General features: G+C 46.3%; 1 protein-coding gene across 10 annotated transcripts in view; it reads right to left on the reverse strand.

Moving 5' to 3' along the window:
• The window catches only part of RBM47 (RNA binding motif protein 47), a 51,718-nt gene that overhangs the window by 13,587 nt on the left and 19,240 nt on the right, over nucleotides 1-18,891 (reverse strand). For 8 of the 10 annotated variants that reach the window (XR_014493054.1, XM_083367666.1, XM_083367665.1 and 5 more), the window contains one exon: nucleotides 196-1,355. Coding sequence is in view for 9 of the 10 variants with exons in the window: in XM_083367666.1 (XP_083223792.1) it covers nucleotides 196-1,324 (1,129 nt within the window). In the remaining variant the exon portion in view is untranslated. Of the gene's footprint in view, nucleotides 1-195; nucleotides 1,356-8,603; nucleotides 8,657-12,789; nucleotides 12,810-18,891 lie in introns of those variants that run through there. The other 2 variants (XM_083367669.1, XM_083367664.1) reach the window with 2 other exon arrangements.

The raw sequence follows: 18,891 nt of genomic DNA on the forward strand, positions 1-18,891 counted from the left end.
AGTTTGACACCCCTGCTCTACACAATTAGAGTAGGTTGCCACTGTCTTGTTTTCCAGAAACTTCTTTCAACTTTCCAGTCAAGCTTCCCATTCGAAGTCCCCACCCTTCTTAACCTCTGACCCCAGACAAGGTCAGCTACCCCCTGGGATGCAACCCTAATCCCTCCTGTACTGTGCCAAAACTTAGACACTCACCTTTCACAAAATATTCTCGATTTGGACCAATCAGGGCGTTGTAGGGATAGCCGTAATACGCTAGAGTGTACGGATCACAAGAGTAAACATAGTTAGGTTGTTGAGTCACTTCCGCTGCGGTTGCTCCTCCTCCTTTGGCGGCTTTCTGGTAGCGGGTATACTGCTCTTTATCTACTGGCTTGGCTAAGGTGACCTCCAGGCAAGATCCTTCCAGTTCGGTGCCGTTGAGGTTGTTCATGGCGTGCACGGCGTCTTCCCGGCTGGTAAAGTGCACGAAAGCGTAATCTCGGATTTTCTTGACCCGTTCTATGCTGCCCGGGTTAAACTGACCAAAGACCTTTTTAATGGTCTCCTCCGTGGTCTCGATCATCAGATTCCTCACGTACAAGATTTTCACCGTCTCCATGACGTCTTCGTCCACGTCTATCTCTGGCTCAGCCCAATCGACGGCAATCTGGTGGCCCCACAGCTGGATTCGGCCTGGCATAAGCTTCCTCCTTGCCATGGCGGCTGCTCGGTGGCTTTCGTACTCCACGAAAGCAAATCCTCGGTTCTTCAGCTTATCGGCCGCGCTGGCGTAAACGATGACATCCAGCACACCTTCCGTCACCTTGGAGATCTCTTCCAAAATCTCCTCCCGCTTCTTTGTCTTGGGGATCCCGCCGATGAAGAGCCGGCAGTTGTCCACGCTGCAACACACCCCTAACAGTCTTCCCGGACGGATCTCGTAGTTGTTGAGTTCTTTGACAGCGCGCTTGGCTTCGTATTTCTGGGTGTACATCACAAAGGCGTAGCCACGGTTCTTGCCGTCAAAGTCCATCATCAGGCGCATTTCGTAGATGCGTCCCGCTGTCTCAAACACCGGGACCAGCTCGTCTTCGTAGACGTCACGAGGGATTTTGCCCACAAAGACCTCACATCCCCGAGGAGGGTGCAAGCCTTCCCAGCCAGGAGGTGGACCCCCGTACTTCCGTTGCCCATTCTCCTGAATCATGGTGTAGCCGGTACGATCTACTAACTGCAAGAGGGCGGCCTCATTTGGAGTGCCCGAGAGCCCTTCGGGAATTTTATTGGTCTGCATGCTGGAGGAATCATTACTCATCCTTGCAGTAGAATCTTCAGCTGTCATTATGGCCTAATCATTCAAAGGGTGGAGATACCTGAGTAAAGACAAGAGAAGGAATCGAGTTAGTGACACCCCAATCAAGAAACGGCCAAAGCCCAACCAAAGAATCCCTAAGACCCCCACCCACCCACAGACAAGCAAGCTTCTAGAATAGCACTGATGATATTACCTAGTTGGGTAATGAAACGTCTGCATGAAAACAAGCAAGCTCAGAGAGTAGTAAGGACCCGAGTCTTCTTCCTCCTCCTCCTCCTCTCTGCACCCCCCCCCCTTCTAGCACTGATGATGCTACCCAGTTATGGTCATGAAACGTCTGCAAGAAAACCGGACAAGCTGAGAGAGCACCAAGGACCCTCTGAAGGAATTCCATCGACCAGACGCTACCAATTAATAGGAACCTGCCCATCCAAAGAAATCTCACAGATCACGTTTCAATGAAACAAAACATGATTACTGAAAGGCTGACCTGCAGCAAATCTGAGATTCATGTACAGGCAGCCCTTGACTTATGACCACAACTGAGCATTCACAGCTTCTGGAAGCAGGTTTTTCCACTGGTTAATTGTTCTAACAGTCAGGAAATTCCTCCTTAATTCCAAGTTTCTCCTTAGTTCCAGGTTGCTTCTCTCCTTGATTGGTTTCCATCCATTGTTTCTTGTCCTGCCTTCTGGTGCTTCGGAGAAGAGGTTGACCCCCTCCTCTTCTTTGGGGTAGCCCAAAAAATATTGAAAGACTGCTATCATGTCACCCCTGGTCCTTCTTTTCATTAAACTAGACGTACCCAATTCCAGCAATATGTTTTAGCCTCCAGTCCCCTGACCATCTTCTCACATCGTGGTGACCCAAACTGGATGCCGTATTCCAAGTGTGGCCTTACCCAGGCGTTGTAAAGTGGTATTAAGACTTCACGTGATCTTGATTCTGTCCCTCTGTTAATGCAGCCTAGGATTAGACCTTGAACCCTCCCCTCAAGCAGAACAATTTGAGCTGCACATTCCTATGTGGAACTTTTGGGACAATCAAGCCTGTGATTACTAAAAAATCCAACATTGTTAAAAAAAAAGAAATAATGTTTCAACCAGCAATGCGCTAAGACCACATTGTGATAAACTGCTTGGTCAGCCACAATCGGTTTGAGCAGAGGGCAGCCCTGTCAAGCATGCTCCACGTGAACTTATCTACAGAAATATCTTCTGAAAGAACATTCTCTGTGAAAATTTAACAGAATGAACAGAGTTGGAAGGGACCTTGGAGGTCATCTAGTCCAACCCCCTGCTCAGGCAGGAAACTCTATAACCCTTTCAGACAAATGGCTTTCCATTCTCTTCTTGAAAACTTCCAGTGTCGGAGCGTCCCACAACTTCATAATGTGGCTCTTTTTTCTTTTGCAAATTCAAAATCCCACTTTGACTTTAAAAAAAAAAATTCAACCAGGCTTTTGTCAAATTCTTGGAAACACAGTACGACAGCCAAGGCTACAACGATTGGCAGGTTTTGTCAAAATATAACTAGGAACAGAAAAGGACAGCTATTGACAGAGCAAGCTGTTCTGCTATAAGAGCAAAATGTGTCATGCAGAACTGAGGCATTAGATATATTTTTTTAAAACACAAGTGAGAAAAAAGTGACAGACAAAAAAAATATTCAGATAGGACGAGCTTAGAGGTTTTCCCACCCTGAGTGTGGATGCCACTATAACCAGTCCATCCTTTTGAGAGACTTTTTTAAAAATAATAATAATCGTAAATGGAATAAAGAAGATATTCTAGAACGGTGCTTCTCAACTGCAGTCCGTGGACCCCTGGGGGCCTGCGATGTTGCAACAGGGGGTCCGTGAAAGCTTGGAGAAATGTTACGATTTAAATCTTGAGTTGTGTCTCCGTGTGTGTGTGTGTGTGTGTGTGTGTGTGTGTGTGTGTGTCTGTGGCCCTGGTCCGTAGCCACACAAGGTATTTAAAAGGGGTCTGTGGTGAAGGAAAGGTTGAAAACCACCGTTCTAGAAGATACTATGAGAGCTTGCTGCAGGATACACTCACAGAATAGAATCACAGACTTGGAAGGGACCTTGGAGGTCATCTAGTCAAACAAGGCACTTTTAGAAGTATCAACTTTAGGGAAGCCATATCTTCAAGGAGCTTAAACTTGAGCCTTCAAGAGCTCACCTACATTAGATATCAATAGGGAACAAGTACCTTTGAGGCTAGAACAAATTGGTGGTCCTTAACTTAATAACAATAATAACAACAATAATAATAATACAGAGTTGGAAGGGACCTTGGAGATCATCTAGTCCAACCCCCTGCTCAGGCAGGAAACCCTATAGCATTTCATACAAATGGCTGTCCAGTCTCTTCTTAAAAACTTCCAGTGTTGGAGCATTCACCGCTTCTGGAGGCAGGTTGTTCCACTGATTAATTGTTCTTGCTGTCAGGAAATTCCTCATCAGTTCTAGGTTGCTTCTCTCCTTGGTGAGTTTCCACCTGTTGCTTCTTGTCCTGCCTTCAGGCCCCTTTGGAGAATAGCTTGACTCCCTCTTCTTTGGGGCAGCCCCTGAGATACTGGAAGGCTGCTATCATGTCACCCCTAGTCCTTCTCTTCATTAAACTACACATTCCCAATTCCTGCAACTGTTCTATGTTTTAGTCCCCTAATCATCTTTCTTGCTCTTACAATAGTTCATTTAGTGGCGGTTGAAAATGACAACGGCATTGAAAAAGGGACTTATGACCGTTTTCCACACTTACGACTGCAGCAGCCTTCCCCACGGTTTCAGAATCAAAATTCAGATGCTTGGCAACTGACTCATACTTATGGTGAAGCCTTCTGTCAAGCAAAATCAATGAAGGAAGCCAGATTCACTTAACAACCATGTTATTAAGAGAAGAACTGCAGGGATTCGCTCAACAAAGATGGCGAGAAGAGTCGCAGAATGGGGGCAAAACTCACTTAAATCAACATCTCACTTAACGACGTAAATTTGGGGCTCAGTTGTGGTCGTAAAGCAATGCAGAGTCATCCATGCAGTTCCTTTGGAACCACAGAGGAATACCGGTAGTTCTCGACTTACGACTGGTTTGAAGTTATGACAGAGCCCCTTCCCCCGCCAAAGCTATTTAGGACCCAGTTTCTAAGTTACGACGGGTACAACCCCTCTCCACGGTCCTGTGACTGCATTTCGGGTGCTTAGTAACCGGCTCACCTTCATGACCATTTGCAGCATCCCAGAGTCACGTGACTTTGATTTTCGTTTTTGATGTTTTTTGGCAATTTCCAGGATTTATGTCCATTTTCTGGCCAAAAAAGGACTGGAGGCTAAAACATATTTATTTTATTTATTTATTTTAATTCCATTTATATCCCGCCCTTCTCCGAAGACTCAGGGCGGCTTACAAGCTTAGCAGTAGCCTTCATTCTATGTATATGCCTGCTTATTAGGGCTTTCACACACACACACCCCAAGCGGCATTATTACAAAGTCAGCTTAATTGCCCCCAACAATCTGGGTCCTCATTTTACCTACCTCGGAAGGATGGAAGGCTGAGTCAACCTTGAGCCTGGTGGGACTCGAACCTGCACTAATTGCAGGCAGCTGGGGTTACTTAAGCAGGCATTAGCCCACTGCTCCACCAAGGAACGGTTACTGGAATTGGGGATGTCTAGTTTAATGAAGAGAAGGACGAGGGGGGACATGATAGCAGTCTTCCAGTATCTCAGGGGCTGCCCCAAGGAAGAGGGAGTCAAGCTATTCTCCAAAGCGCCCGAAGGCAGGACGAGAAGCAACGGATGGAAACTCATCAAGGAGAGAAGCAACCTAGAACTAAGGAGAAATTTCCTGACACTTAGAACAATTGATCAGTGGAACAGAAGCTGTGAATGCTCCATCCCTGGAGGATTATAAGAAGAGATTGGGTGACCATTGGTCTGGAACAGTATAGGGTGAGGGTTGGGGTCAAAGGGTTGTCCAGTCTGTTTTTGAAAACCTCCAGTGATGGGGCACCCAAAGCCCTGAGAGGCGAATTCTTGCACTGACTGAGTGTTGTCATTGTCAGCAATTTTCTCTCTCTTTAGTTCTAGGCGGTCTCTCTCTCTCTTTGACATTACAATTGAACGCATTACAGATAGCCCTCAACTTATAAGAGTTCGTTTAGTGACCACTCAACGTTACAACGACACTGAGAATAGAATAGAGCAGAACAGAATAGAATATAATAGGAATGGAACAGAACAGAACAGAACAGAAATTAGAACAGAATAGAATACATCCCTGGGCTAGGCATATCTAGTTCCCACAGCCGTTCATGGTACTATTTTGCCTTCAGACCCTTTATCGTCTTTGTTCCTCTTCTCTACAAACGTTGTGTCTTTGGATGTCAATCAAAACAACAACTCCATCAATCTCCGGTGCTGCCCCAAAGAAGAGGGAGTCAAGCTCTTCTCCAAAGCCCCTGAAGGCAGGAGAAGAAGCAACGGATGGAAAGCTCATCAAGGAGAGAAGCAACCTAGAACTAAGGAGAAACTTCCTGACAGTTAACCAGTGGAACCACCTGCCTCCAGAAGCGGTGAATGCTCCAATATTGGAAGTTTTTAAGAAGAGACTGGACAGCCATTTGTCCAAAATGTTATAGGGTTTCCTACCTGAGCAGGGGGTTGGACTAGATGACCTTCAAGGTCCCTTCCAAGCCTGTTGTTCTATTCTATTCTATTCTATTCTATTCTATTCTATTCTATTCTATTCTATTCTATTCTATTCTATTCTATTCTATTCTATTCCTTCATTTTCTCCTCTCCTCTCCTCTCCTCTCCTCTCCTCTCCTCTCCTCTCCTCTCCTCTATTCTATTCTATTCTATTCTATTCTATTCTATTCTATTCTATTCTATTCTATTCTATTCTATTCTATTCTATTCTATTCTATTCTATTCTATTCTATTCTATTCCATTCATACTTCTTGTGGATAAAGAAGCAGTCTCTTCTGCAAAGAAAATCCAGCTGGGCCTAAAATGTCAGCATTTTTCTATGTTCAACTTCCTTCTCTCTGTCTTGCACACCCATGTGCACGCAGTCACCCTGGCCTCTACACACACACACACACACACACACACACACACACACACCAGGTTCTCATTCACCTTGTGCTCAAAAGTCAAGTATCATTTAGTTATTCATTAATCAGCTGGCAGAGATCAGGCTTCAAACTGCCTGACATTGCCTCTGTGTAGAAGGGGAGAACGGGTGGACAACCTGAGTTAAAACCCATAAAATTACAGTTGTGAAAACACATCCAAGCTGAGCTGAGGAGTGTGGCAATCAGGCCATCCTGATCTCTGATTGGTGAAGTCTGTAGAAACCTTTGCACCTCCGGCTGAAATGGTAAAATGTAATTATTTAGCTCCGGGGCATCTGGTGTCACATGAAAGTAGCTTCGCCTGAGGTTAGCACAGGTGGTCCTCCACTTACTCAACAGGGCCTTGAGTGACCGTTCGAAGTTATGACGCTGAAAAAAAAGTCACTGACGACTGTTTTTCACACTTACGACCCTCGCAGCATCCCCCTGGGGGCCACGCGATCAAAATTTGGAGGCTTGGCAACTGGTTCATATTTATGACCGTCGCAGTGTCCCGGGGGGGAGGGTGGGAGGGGAGGTCACGTGATCCCCTTTTTGCGACCGTCCGACAGGCAAAGTCAATGGGGGAAGCCAGATTCACTTAACAACCGTGTTACTAACTTAACGACTGCGGTGATTCGCTTAACGGCTGCGGAAATAAAATCGAGCAAAATTCATTCAACTTGGCCTGCTTAGCAACAGAAATTTTGGGCTCAGTTGTCGCAAGCTGAGGTCCCCCCCATCTCTCTCTCTCCCTCTCTCTCTCTCTCTCCCTCTCTCTCTCGTTCCCTCTTCCTCTTTTCCTCTCTCTCTCCCTCTCTCTCTCTCTCCCCCTCTTTCCCTCTTCCTCCCTCCCTCCGTCTTTCTTTCTCCCTCCCTCCCTCTCTCCCTCCCTCTCTCTCCCTCTCTCTCCCTCTTTCCTTCCCCCCTTCGTCCCCCCTTATATGATAAAACATTTAACCAGGAAAAAGATCCTTTCAAGAATATTTAACGGGGTTCAGCAGATATCAGCATAAATTTTTCTCTAATTTTAAACTTGGGCTTCGGTGAAAATGAAAACATGTTTAAAAAGTTAAGGCTTCATCTATTCCTGAACGGAGAGAAGTGAAATGACAGCTTTGAAATCTGCCCTTTGATTGATTGACATGAGCAATGAAATCAAGCACAGACCTGGAAAAAAAAATCAATGTTTTTTGTAGCATAAGGAAACATCCTTAAAATATCCAGGCCGATCGTAGCCTACCTGCTAATCTTTTCAGGAGAACAGGCTGTATTAATGAAACATCGAGCTATTTCGGAACAGGTGTGCTCACATCACAACTTTTAATACAATCTTTCCAGAAACCAAAATGCTCTGTTACAAATGGGAAGCTGTTTTAAGACTATTTCAAACAATAGGCCACTTTATCCGTTCGGACTGCCTTATTTGCAACGGCAAGCCATGTTGCACCCAGCAAGAACTGAAAACGTTGGTCAGCTTTCTTTTATATTTATATTTATATAGGGAAGGTGTTTGCAAAACAACTTAACCAAATGTGGGTACCTTTAAATCAACACCAGAGCGAGTTTTTCCTGGTGCGAAACTTAGAGGATATTTTTTTTTTGCTCCCGTGAAAGTTCCTTAAAAAGTAACGTGCAACGCACCAAGTCCATGCAGCAACGTACTGCAGGAAGAAAATCCTACAATATTACTTTTGCATAACACAGCAACTCTGTTTTCACAGCGGTGAACAAGCTCAATCCTAAAAACCCACAATACTTTCTTCTTTCAGATCTCGGGAGCAAATCCCGAAAAACAAACTACTCCGTAAGGTGAACAGACTCCCATAAAAGAAAAACAACAAAAAGGCAAATTAATCCTGTTTTGCTCGCTTGATTTCAAAGAATGGCAACTTGACTTTAAGGATGTTCAGTTTGGGGGTGGGGGAAAAAAGTTATTCCCGTTGCACTTCAAGGTTACTGAACTCTGCACACTTAGACTGAAGTGGTTTGAGATTTATTTTTTTTCCCCTCTCCCTTTTGTGACTTCCACCCTCCCCTCAAATTCTTTTTTTAATTCCTAATCCCACAGAGTAACGTATTTTAAGAGAGCAGAATAAGGTGCACACAGGCGTTTAACCTTAGTGGCTGAAGGTAATATGAAGCAGACACTTACGTCGGAAAGAAATTTTCCACTTACCTGGCCAGTTCTACAACAGGTTAGTTCTACCTTGGCTGGAATAACCTTTTCTCACAGTCACGAGGTCTGTGCAACGTTATTATACAGGACGCATATCACTTTATTGGTCAATGAGCTTTCGTGATTTAAATTCCAGGGCAGGAGATTGCTGAGGGCACTCAAAGAGGTGGGAGGAGGTGGAACAGCGAGGACCTACTCCCACCCAGCCACCCCTGAGCAAGTTTACTACAGCCCTTTGCAAAAAAAAAAGAATTGGGAAATACATCTGTAAAAAAATCAGTTTTTATACAGCTGCTGTTCGGAGCCTAAGCAAAAAGGCTTGGGGGTGGCAGGCTCAGACCTTTTTTTTTTTCCCCAACCCAGGAATTAAAAAAGATAAATCCAATTTGGTAAAAGGGGAAGGGGAAAGTGTGGGGGGGGGAAATAAAAAATAAAGAGTGAATCATATACAAACAACTCTTTCTCGCCGCAAGGGCTGTGCAAATAGTTGGTGTGACTCAAAACAGATAAGAGGACGAGGAGGAGGAGGAGGAGGAGAAGGAGGCGATTTTGCTTGGCAGCGGGATTTGTTTGGGAGAAAAATCCATTTTTATGCCAGCTGTAGGTCAAGATCATTCTGCTCAACCAGCAGAACTTCAGCCTGGAGAGTGAAAACAAACAGGAGCCAAAGTCCCGCTTCTAAGGGCTACAAAACTCCATGTGCTGAGTTACTCAGAATTAGCAGAAGGGACGTAACAGCACCCACAGATTTTATAAAAAGGCACCATCCGTTCCAGGGAGCTGCAAAGGTTTAATAAAACACAGGTGGTCCTCGATTCACGACGTTTTGCTTAGCAACCGTTCGACGTCCCAGCGGCATTGGGGGGAAAAAAAAGTGACTTATCGCCCTTTCTCACACTTAGGGCCGTTGCAGCATCCCTGAGATCAGGCGATCAAAATTCGGACGCCTGGCTGCCGACTCATATTTATGACGTGTCCCCTTTGACGACCTTCTGACAGGCAAAGCCCACGAGGGAAGCCAGACTGAGTTAGCAACCGTGTTACTGGCTTAAGCACTGCCTGATTCACTTAACAACGGTGGCAGAAGGAAGGTGGTAAAATGGGGCAAAACTCATTTAACCAAGCTCTCACTTCGTAACATAAATTTTGGGCTCTGAGGCGAGGATGTTAGTTGGAAAAAGGGACTGCCAGATTGCTGACTTTTTTTAATTTCAATTTTTAATTTTGCCTCGACTGTGACGGCTCCTCTCTTACAACAGCAGCAAACAAGGAATCCGTCACAGAGAGAAACTGACTTTCGAACACAACGGGGAACAAAATTCCCCCCCCCCGTTAAATGAGACGTTTCCTAAGTGGGTTCTGCCCCATTTTACAACCATTCTTGCTACAGTTTTTTATTTTATTTTTTATTTTAATTCCATTTATATCCCGCCCTTCTCCGAAGACTCAGGGCGGCTTACAAGCTTAGCAGTAGCCTTCATTCTATGTATATGCCTGCTTATTAGGGCTTTCACACACACACCCCCAGCGGCATTATTACAAAGTCAGCTTAATTGCCCCCAACAATCTGGGTCCTCCTTTTACCTACCTCGGAAGGATGGAAGGCTGAATCAACCTTGAGCCTGGTGGGACGCGGACCTGCACTAATGGCAGGCAGCTGGGGTTACTTAAGGAGGCATTAGCCCACTGCTCCACCAAGGTTCATAAGTGGCAGTGGTTAGTAGCAGGGGATAAGCTACTAACCCTGGTTGTTAAGTAAACCCGGCTTGCCCCATTGACTTTGCTCGTCAAACAGTCGCAAAAAGGGATCGCGTGAGTTCGGGGAGACACTGCGACCGTTGTAACTATGAACCAGGTGCCAAAGCGTCTGAATTTTGATCGCAGGATCACGGCGATGCGACAAAGGTCGTCAGTGTGAAAAACATTTCTCGGTGCCGTCGTAACTCGGAACAGTCACTAAAGGAAATGTGGTACGTCCAGGGTGGGCAGCTGTATTGCTATTTTAGTAAAGTGCGTGCGTGCGTGCGTGTGTGTGTCTTGTGTAAAACGTAATTTCTCACCCTACAGAATGCTAAGCTGAGAAGAGCTACCGTCGAGTAAACACCACCATTTTAAAAAGAACTAACTTCCGGGGTCCTGGGATGTGTAAACTTGTCAGTTCAGCAAACTAAAAAAAAAACAAAGTCTTCAACCCGCAAAGTGAAAAGAAAAGGAGAGAAAAAAGCCGGTTCTGAAATATGACAAATTATCAAAAGTTGTGGGTCCTCCTACGCAAGGTTTAACCGTTAACGCAGTAGCATGACAATTTGGCCTCCCTTTTTTTAGACTGAGCAACGGACACTCCTCCCCAGAGAGGCATTTATAGTCCCGACCTTTGTTCCGCCACAATTGCTAATTCTTTAGAAGGCTAATTTGAAACACGGTCAGAAACTGTGGTGGTCAGCCCAATTCCTGGGTCAGCCCACTTAACCAAAAGTATCTCACGGGTTCTGCGTCTTTGGGAAAGCTCGTTTGGGGGCCAGCATCTGTTTTTTTCACCATTCCCAACATAAAATGTTACTACTGATGAGTTTGATGTTCAAATTGTGATGGCATTTAAATAAGATGCTCTTCGCAGGTGATAGCTCTGATCATTCTACAGCTGCTAATATTCACTCGTCAGTTCTTGTAACTCTTATAATTCTCCAAGGAGAAATTTCCTGACGGTGAGAACAATTAACCAGTGGAACAGCCTGCCACTAGAAGTTGCGGGTGCTCCATCACTCGAGGTTTTTAAGAAGAGATTGGACAACCATTTGTCTGGAATGGTATACGGTTTCCTGCTTGAGCAGGGGGGATGGACTAGATGACCTCCAAGGTCCCTTCCAACTCTGCTATTCTGTTTATAAAGTACTTCCATCCATCCAGTTTTGAATTTTAAAATGGAGAGTCCTAGCTATCAGCGCTCAAACCGAGACGGAGTTTATCAAGCAACAAATACATCTTTCACTCGGCTAAGAACAAAATTATTTTTCAACTTGACAAAGGCCTGTCAATGGGTTTGACCCCCATGCTCAAGAAAGAGCCAGATTTGAGTTGGTGGATTCCGTGGCCAAATATGGATGCTTTCCCCATCTGCCATTATCATGTCACTAGGAAGGAATATTTGTAGCTCAGGGTTGAACTGTGGGGTCCTTGGTGCTCTCTGAGTTGGCTTATTTTCTTGCAGACGTTTCATGAACCAAACTAGGTAACATCATCAGTGCTAGGAAGGGAGGGGGTTTTGCAGAGAGGAGGAGGAGGAGGAGGAGGAGGAGGAGGAGGAAGAAGAGGAGGAGGAGGAGGGGGAGGGGGGGAGGAGGAGGACGACGACTGTGGGGTCCTTGGTGCTCTCTGAGCTTGGTGGCTTTCTTGCAGACGTTTCATGACCCAACTAGGTAACATCATCAGTGCTAGAAGGGAGGAGGGTTTGCAGAGAGGAGGAGGAGGAGGAGGAGGAGGAGGAGGAGGAGGAGGAGGAGGAGGAGGAGGAGGAGAAGAAGAAGAAGAAGAAGAAGAAGAAGAAGAAGAAGAAGAAGAAGAAGAAGAAAAAGAAGAAAAAGAAGAAAAAGAAGAAGAAGAAGAAGAAGAAGAAGAAGAAGAAGAAGAAGAAGAAGAAGAAGAAGAAGAAGAAGAAGAAGAAGAAGAAGAAGAAGAAGAAGAAGAAGAAGGGGTCCTTGGTGCTCTCTGAGCTTGGTGGCTTTCTTACAGACGTTTCATGACCCAACTAGGTAACATCATCAGTGCTAGAAGGGAGGAGGGTTTGCAGAGAGGAGGAGGAGGAGGAGGAGGAGGAGGGGGAGGAGGACAACGACGACAACGACTGTGGGGTCCTTGGTGCTCTCTGAGCTTGGTGGCTTTCTTGCAGACGTTTCATGACCCAACTAGGTAACATCATCAGTGCTAGAAGAAAGGGGTGTGTGTGTGAGTTGCAGGCATCTAGTGCAGCTTCTAGCTCTGATGATGCTACTTAGTTGGGTCATCTGAAAGGAAACAACTGAGCTCAGAGACCTTCAAGGACTCCACAATTTTATTTCTGCTTTCTGTTTTGGCCAATCAATAACCCGTCTCTTGCAAACAGCAAGGGGGGTGGGGGTGGGCAAGTTAGTAGTCCCTAACCAAGTCAGCATCCTAACTGAGCAGAAGAGGAGAAATGGAGGAGACAAACCTCAGCAAGGGAGGTCTACTCCCTCCTTGATGGCCCTGTGAGGACCATGGAGCTTTTGCAAACGCAGAGGAAGTAGCCAGGGGTGTTGTCGATGTTGGCAATTGACAACTGAACTGTGGGCTTCCGGAACCCTTCTCCTCGAATAAGTGAGGACTCGCATGCTGACAGGAATAGAATTTCTTCTATCCTTTTGACCAGAGAGAAACACACGCACACACACACACCATCACAATGCTGTTTTGAGGAGGAAGAAACTGCCACGGCAGAAGGGAAACTGCCACAACAAACACAAACCAGACCAAGCCAGCTGTAGAGTTGTGTGATCCCCTTTCGAGACCTTCTGACAAGCAAAGTCAAGGGTGGGGGAGTCGGACTCGCTTAGCGACCGGAGTTACTAACTGATCAACTGCACAGGGATTCCCTTAACGGCCGTGAAAAGGAAAGTCGTAAAACGAGGCAAAATTCACTTAACAAACATCTCACTTAACACCGGAGATTTGAGGCTACCTCATGGTCGTACATCAAGGGCTGCCTGTAACAGAATAACAGCTGGAAGGGACCTTGGAGGTCTTCTAGTCCAACCCCCTGCTCAGGCAGGAAACCCTATACCGTTTCAGACAAATGGCTGTCCAGCCTCTTCTTGAAAACCTCCAGTGATCCACAACTCCTGGAGGCAGGTAGTTCCACTGATTAATTGTTCTCACTGTTAGGAGCTTAGTTCTAGGTTGCTTCTCTCCTTGATTAGTTTTCACCTGTTGCTGCTCGTTCCAATGTTTAAAAGCAAGGAGAAATAAATGCAGATCTCCTAAGAAGTCAGCAGTTCAGCAGATGGAGCAGAAAGCTTCGACATTTCAGCGTTTCCACTGGAGGAAGTTCTTTGAGAGGCTACAATATTATCTGAAAGAGCCCTCCACATCTCATGGAGCTTGCGGTTTGCAAACACAAGAGTCGCACAGAAACGAAGGCTAATTCCCTCCCACCCACCCCGCTCCTTTCTGGGAAAACTGCCAGCTCGACACAATAGTGTAACTCGAAAAATAAATAAATAATAATGCTGTATTTGCAAATACGTGCTTACAGGATGTGAAGAAATTCAGGCTGGACACAGCCAGAAAATACGGGACATCATTTCACAGGCATATTGTGTATCTGAAATGGTCTAGGGGTCTCCTGCTTCAGCAGTGGGGGGGGGGGTTGGACTAGAAGACCTCCAAGGTCCCTTTCAGCTCTGTTCGGATGGATTGATATCAAGGCTCCAAGCTTTGGTAGATTTCATATTTCTCCTTCACACACATTATTTGGGTCTCTCCTATTGTACCAGGTGAAACGTGCATAAGCCACCACCATCCCTTGGCTGGGCCCATTTTGGTCATCCACATAGTCAACCAAGCGAGGGTGCACATTTTCAACTTTTCTAGTATCCTAGATCACACAACATCTTACAGTATAAAATGGGGAATGGGGCCAAAGCAGGAAAGCGAATAGAATTTGGCCAGAGGTCTCAACAGAAAAGTATATTTGTAGCTCAGGGTTGAACAGTGGAGTCCTTGGCGCTCTCTGAGCTTCATGGTTGTCTTGCAGATGCTTCTTGACCCAACTAGGTAACATCATCGGTACTTAGAAGAGAAGGGGGTTTGCAGAGAGGAGGAGGAGGAGGAGGAGAAGGTTGACGATGACGACTCTGGGGTCCTTGGTTGTTTTCTTGCAGACATTTCATTACCCAAGTAGGTAACATCATCAGTGCTGGAAGGGATTGGAATTTATGGAGGAGGAGGAGGAGGAGGAGGAGGAGGAGGAGGAGGAGGAGGAGGAGGAGGAGGAGGAGGAGGAGGAGGAGGAGGAGGAGGAGAAGGAGAAGGAGAAGGAGAAGGAGAAGAAGAAGAAGAAGAAGAAGAAGAAGAAGAAGAAGAAGAAGAAGAAGAAGAAGAAGAAGAAGAAGAAGAAGAAGAAGAAGAAGAAGAAGAAGAAGAAGAAGAAGAATGGAGTCCTTGGGCTCTCTGAACTTGGTTTTCTTGCAGACACTGCATCACTGCATCACCAAACTAGATAAACCTCCTCAACGCCAGAGAGCAAAGCTCACTCCCTTCTAGCAATGATGAGGTGACCAGGTTCAGCAACTAGCCACCTGTCTGAAATGGCATCAGGTCCCTTGCTTGAGCAAGGGGGTGGACTAGAAGATCTCCCAGCTCCCTTCCAGTCCCTTCAGCGACTCTTATTCTGTTACTCTTACAGATTCCACCATGGCTCGAGATTCAAGTCCTTGAAAGACTTCCTAGCAGAGGCCCAAATTAGGCAAGCAACAACAAGGGACCTCCCCATCCGGTGGATAATTCATTTCTTCCAAAAAAAACACCCCAAACCAATTATTAGCTGGTCAGTCAAGAGAGCAAGGGAGTTGAAATAGAACAACACACACACACACACACACACACACACAAACACACAGAGAGACACACGTGACTCTCTCTGAACTCTCCCCACTGAACACGATGCAGCTTGTGGTCTTCAAGGCTGCTGATCCTTCACCAGAGTTCAAAGGACGGGGGTGGGGGTGAGGGGGGGGGAAACAGCAGCCATTTTTTATATGGGTGGGTGGGGGGAAAAGCCAATTTCAGGCCCAGTGTCCTCTTTGCGTGTTGTAGGCAATCCAGGAGAACAAGGAGCCGGGACGTTTGAACTGCAAGACCCAGTGAGCGATTTAAAGGACTACCAGTTGGACATTGTGGAAGGACGGCCATATTTTGGCTGCTCGGTTTTGGAGGGGGGAAAAAACACCACGTCTCTTTCTTCCTCTTGCAAGAGGGAGGAGTTGGCTGGCAACTCCTTGTGTATCGCAACGGTTTCCCTCTCTGTTCTTCTTCTTCTTCACCCAACCATGAAGAGTCTGAAGGTTGCCCACAATCCAGATTATTGCTTAGACTTTGGAAGACATGGGTGTGTGTGGTTTACATAACTTTCACCTGGGCATCCACCTATTTCAAACCAGGGGACAAAAGAAGGCATCCAGCAGCACCTGACAACTGATATAGGTAGGGACATATGACCATCACCAAGCTTTCATTTCTGGTCGTAAGCCGTGAGGGTCTAAAGAAGATTATTGTGAGGGTCTAAAGAAGATTATCGTGAGGGTCTAAAGAAGATTATTGCTGAACCGTGCCCAGTTTTACAACCAATTTTATGGTGGATGGTAAGTGGACAGGCTAATTGCAAAGTGAACGCCACCGTTCAGTGAATTCTTTGTTTGCTATGGGGTGGGTTTCTACACACACACACACACAGACACACACACACTCATCCCGGGGAAAACAGAGATAAACAATGGTTTGTGGAGAAAGCATTGTGAATGGTGTTCCTGTGACTGCAGGATGCCGCAAACAAACCTAAATGAAACGAGGCGGATTAAAGGCCTGGAGACTGAAAGATATGAAGGATTTGGGTTTGGCCAGTCTAGAGACAAGAAGGACCGGGGTGGGGGTCCTGGGGGGACACGATAGCGGTCTTCAAGTATTCGAGGGGCTGCCCCAAAGAAGAAGGGGTCAACTTATTCTCCAAAGCACCAGAGGGCAAGACAAGAAACAACGGATGGACACTGACCAAAGAGAGGAGCAACCTGGAGTTAAGAAGAAACTTCCTGACAGGGAGGACAATTAACCAGTGGAACAGCTTGCCACCAGAAGTTGCAGGTGCTTCATCACCGGAGGCTTTTAAGAAGAGACTCCACAGCCACTTGTCTGAAATGGATTGTCACAGTTTTGAATCCAGGGTCAGTCCCTTTTTCAGACTGCGTTGCGACTTTGAACAGTCACTAAAAAAAAATTGCTCGTAGGTTGAGGATTACTTTGGTGTGTGGAGTCCTTCGCCAGGTGCCTTTTCAGAACATTTGTGATCCAGAAAAAGCGCTTCCGTGTTCCTTCTGGCTTATTGCAACCACAGACTACTACGCAGACCACACGTGGTCCTCGAATTGTGACAGTTTGTCTCTAACGGCAGCTGAAAGTTACAACTGCACTGACTTGGGACCCTTTTCCACCCTTAACAGCCGTTGCAGCCTCCCGCGGTCACGTGTTCAAAATTCAGAGGCTCGGCAACTGGCATGTACGTAGGACGGCTGCAGCGTCCCGACAGGCAAAATCAACGGGGGAAGCCAGATTTCACGAAACAACCAGGTTACTAACTTCACAACTGCAGTGATTCGCTGCTGTAGCAAGAACGGTCGTAAAAATGGATCAGAACACCCTTCGCACCCATCTTGCTTAGCAAAGGGAGTTTTCTCCCCGATTGCAGTCATAAGTCGAGGATCACATGCAATCCCCACCGCAGACTAATCCTGCGCCAACGTCTCCCAGTTTGGAAGAAAGTTACTCGCCGTCGGGGGATTTTTCCATTTTTAATAAGTACAGGCAATCCCCGACTTACAACGGTTCATTTAGTGACCGTTCCAAGTTACAACAGGGCTGAAAAAAAGGGACCTACCGCCCTTTTTTCACACGCTTGTGGCCGTTACAGCCTCCCCAGGGTCATGAGAGTTACATTCAGACGCTTGACAACTGGTTTGTACTTATGACGGTCGCGGTGCCCCGGGCGAGTCACGTGATCATCCCCCTTTGCGACCTCCAAAGTCAACAGGGGAAGCCGGACTCATTTAACAACCATGTTACTCACTTAACATCTTCAGTGATTCACTTAGCCACGGCGGCAAGAAAAGTCGCAACAGGGGGGGCAAAACTCCCTCCGCAAATTTCTCGCTTAGCCCCATAGGTTCTGGGCTCCGTTTGCAGTCGTAAGGTGAGGACAGCCTGTCTCAAGGAACTTATTGTGCGTTCTGAAGTTAGCAGTACTTTCCCACCTGCTTAAACATCAGCTGTGTTTATTGTTTCAAGGAGAGAAGCAACCTGGAACGAAGGAGGAACTTCCTGGCTGACAGAACAATTAACCATTCGTAAAGGAGGCCACTTGTCGATCAGAAGGTCGGCAGTTTGGCGGGTCGAATCCCGAGTGCCGCGTAGCAGAGTGAGCGCCTGTTACTCGTCCCAGCTTCTGCCCACCTAGCAGTTCGGAAGCACCTAACAATGCAAGTAGAAAAATAGGGACCACGACGGTGGGAAGGTAACAGCGTTCCGTGCGCCTTTGGCGTCTAGTCATGCCGGCCACATGACCACGCAGACGTCCTCGGACAAGCGCTGGCTCTTCGGCTTTGAAACGGAGATGAGCACCGGCCCCTAGAGTTGGAAACGACTAGCACGCATGTGCGGGGGAACCTTTACCTTTACCTAAGAAACAGCAGAGCTACCTGATAGGCGTAAAAGTTTAAAAAAACACAAAACAGGAGGGCAAAGAGGGTGAAGAAAACCATTTCCGTGTTACTGAAATTCCCAGATATTTATCTCTAAGATTTATCAGTCCTGCCCATCGTTCAACCCTGTCCGTTAATCAGGGCTTCTCGGCAATCTGTTTAAGACTTCAATTCCCAGAATCCTCCAGCCATTCGACTTGCCTTGAGCTCATCGTGTAATTTCCATTGCTCTAAACTGTGCCGTCTTCACAGCTTACGAAATAGAATAACGCCACCTTTCACTTCTCCAATTTATTCCTGACTTCGCCCATAATAAAGAATGGCTTACAAGGAAGCGACGAGGCCAGCTACTCCTATTTTGTTAGGGAACACCCTTCTCTGTACAACGGATAGAAAATGGAGTACTGGCGAGGTGTTCTTCTTTTTTTTTTTAAACACACAGAAGCTTTTGTTTCGCCCTCCACCACGCTCCCTTCTTTGCTGCGTGTCAAGTGTATTTCACGGCTTGTTTAAACCATACTTGTGGGTTGCTGTTTTATTTTTATTTCTCATGTTCTCCAGAATCTGAATAACAGAATAACAGACTTGGAAGGGACCTTGGAGGTCTTCTAGTCCAACCCCCTGCTCAGGCAGGAAACCCTACACCATTTCAGACAAATGGCTGTCCAGTCTCTTCTTAAAAACTTCCAGTGTTGGAGCATTCACCGCTTCTGGAGGCAGGTGGTTCCACTGGTTAGTTGTTCTAACTGTCAGGAAGTTTCTCCTTAGTTCCAGGTTGCTTCTCTCCTTGATGAGTTTCCATCCATTTA

This window comes from Vipera ursinii (genome assembly GCF_947247035.1).
Source record: "Vipera ursinii genome assembly, chromosome: 7".
NCBI lineage: Eukaryota > Metazoa > Chordata > Lepidosauria > Squamata > Viperidae > Vipera > Vipera ursinii.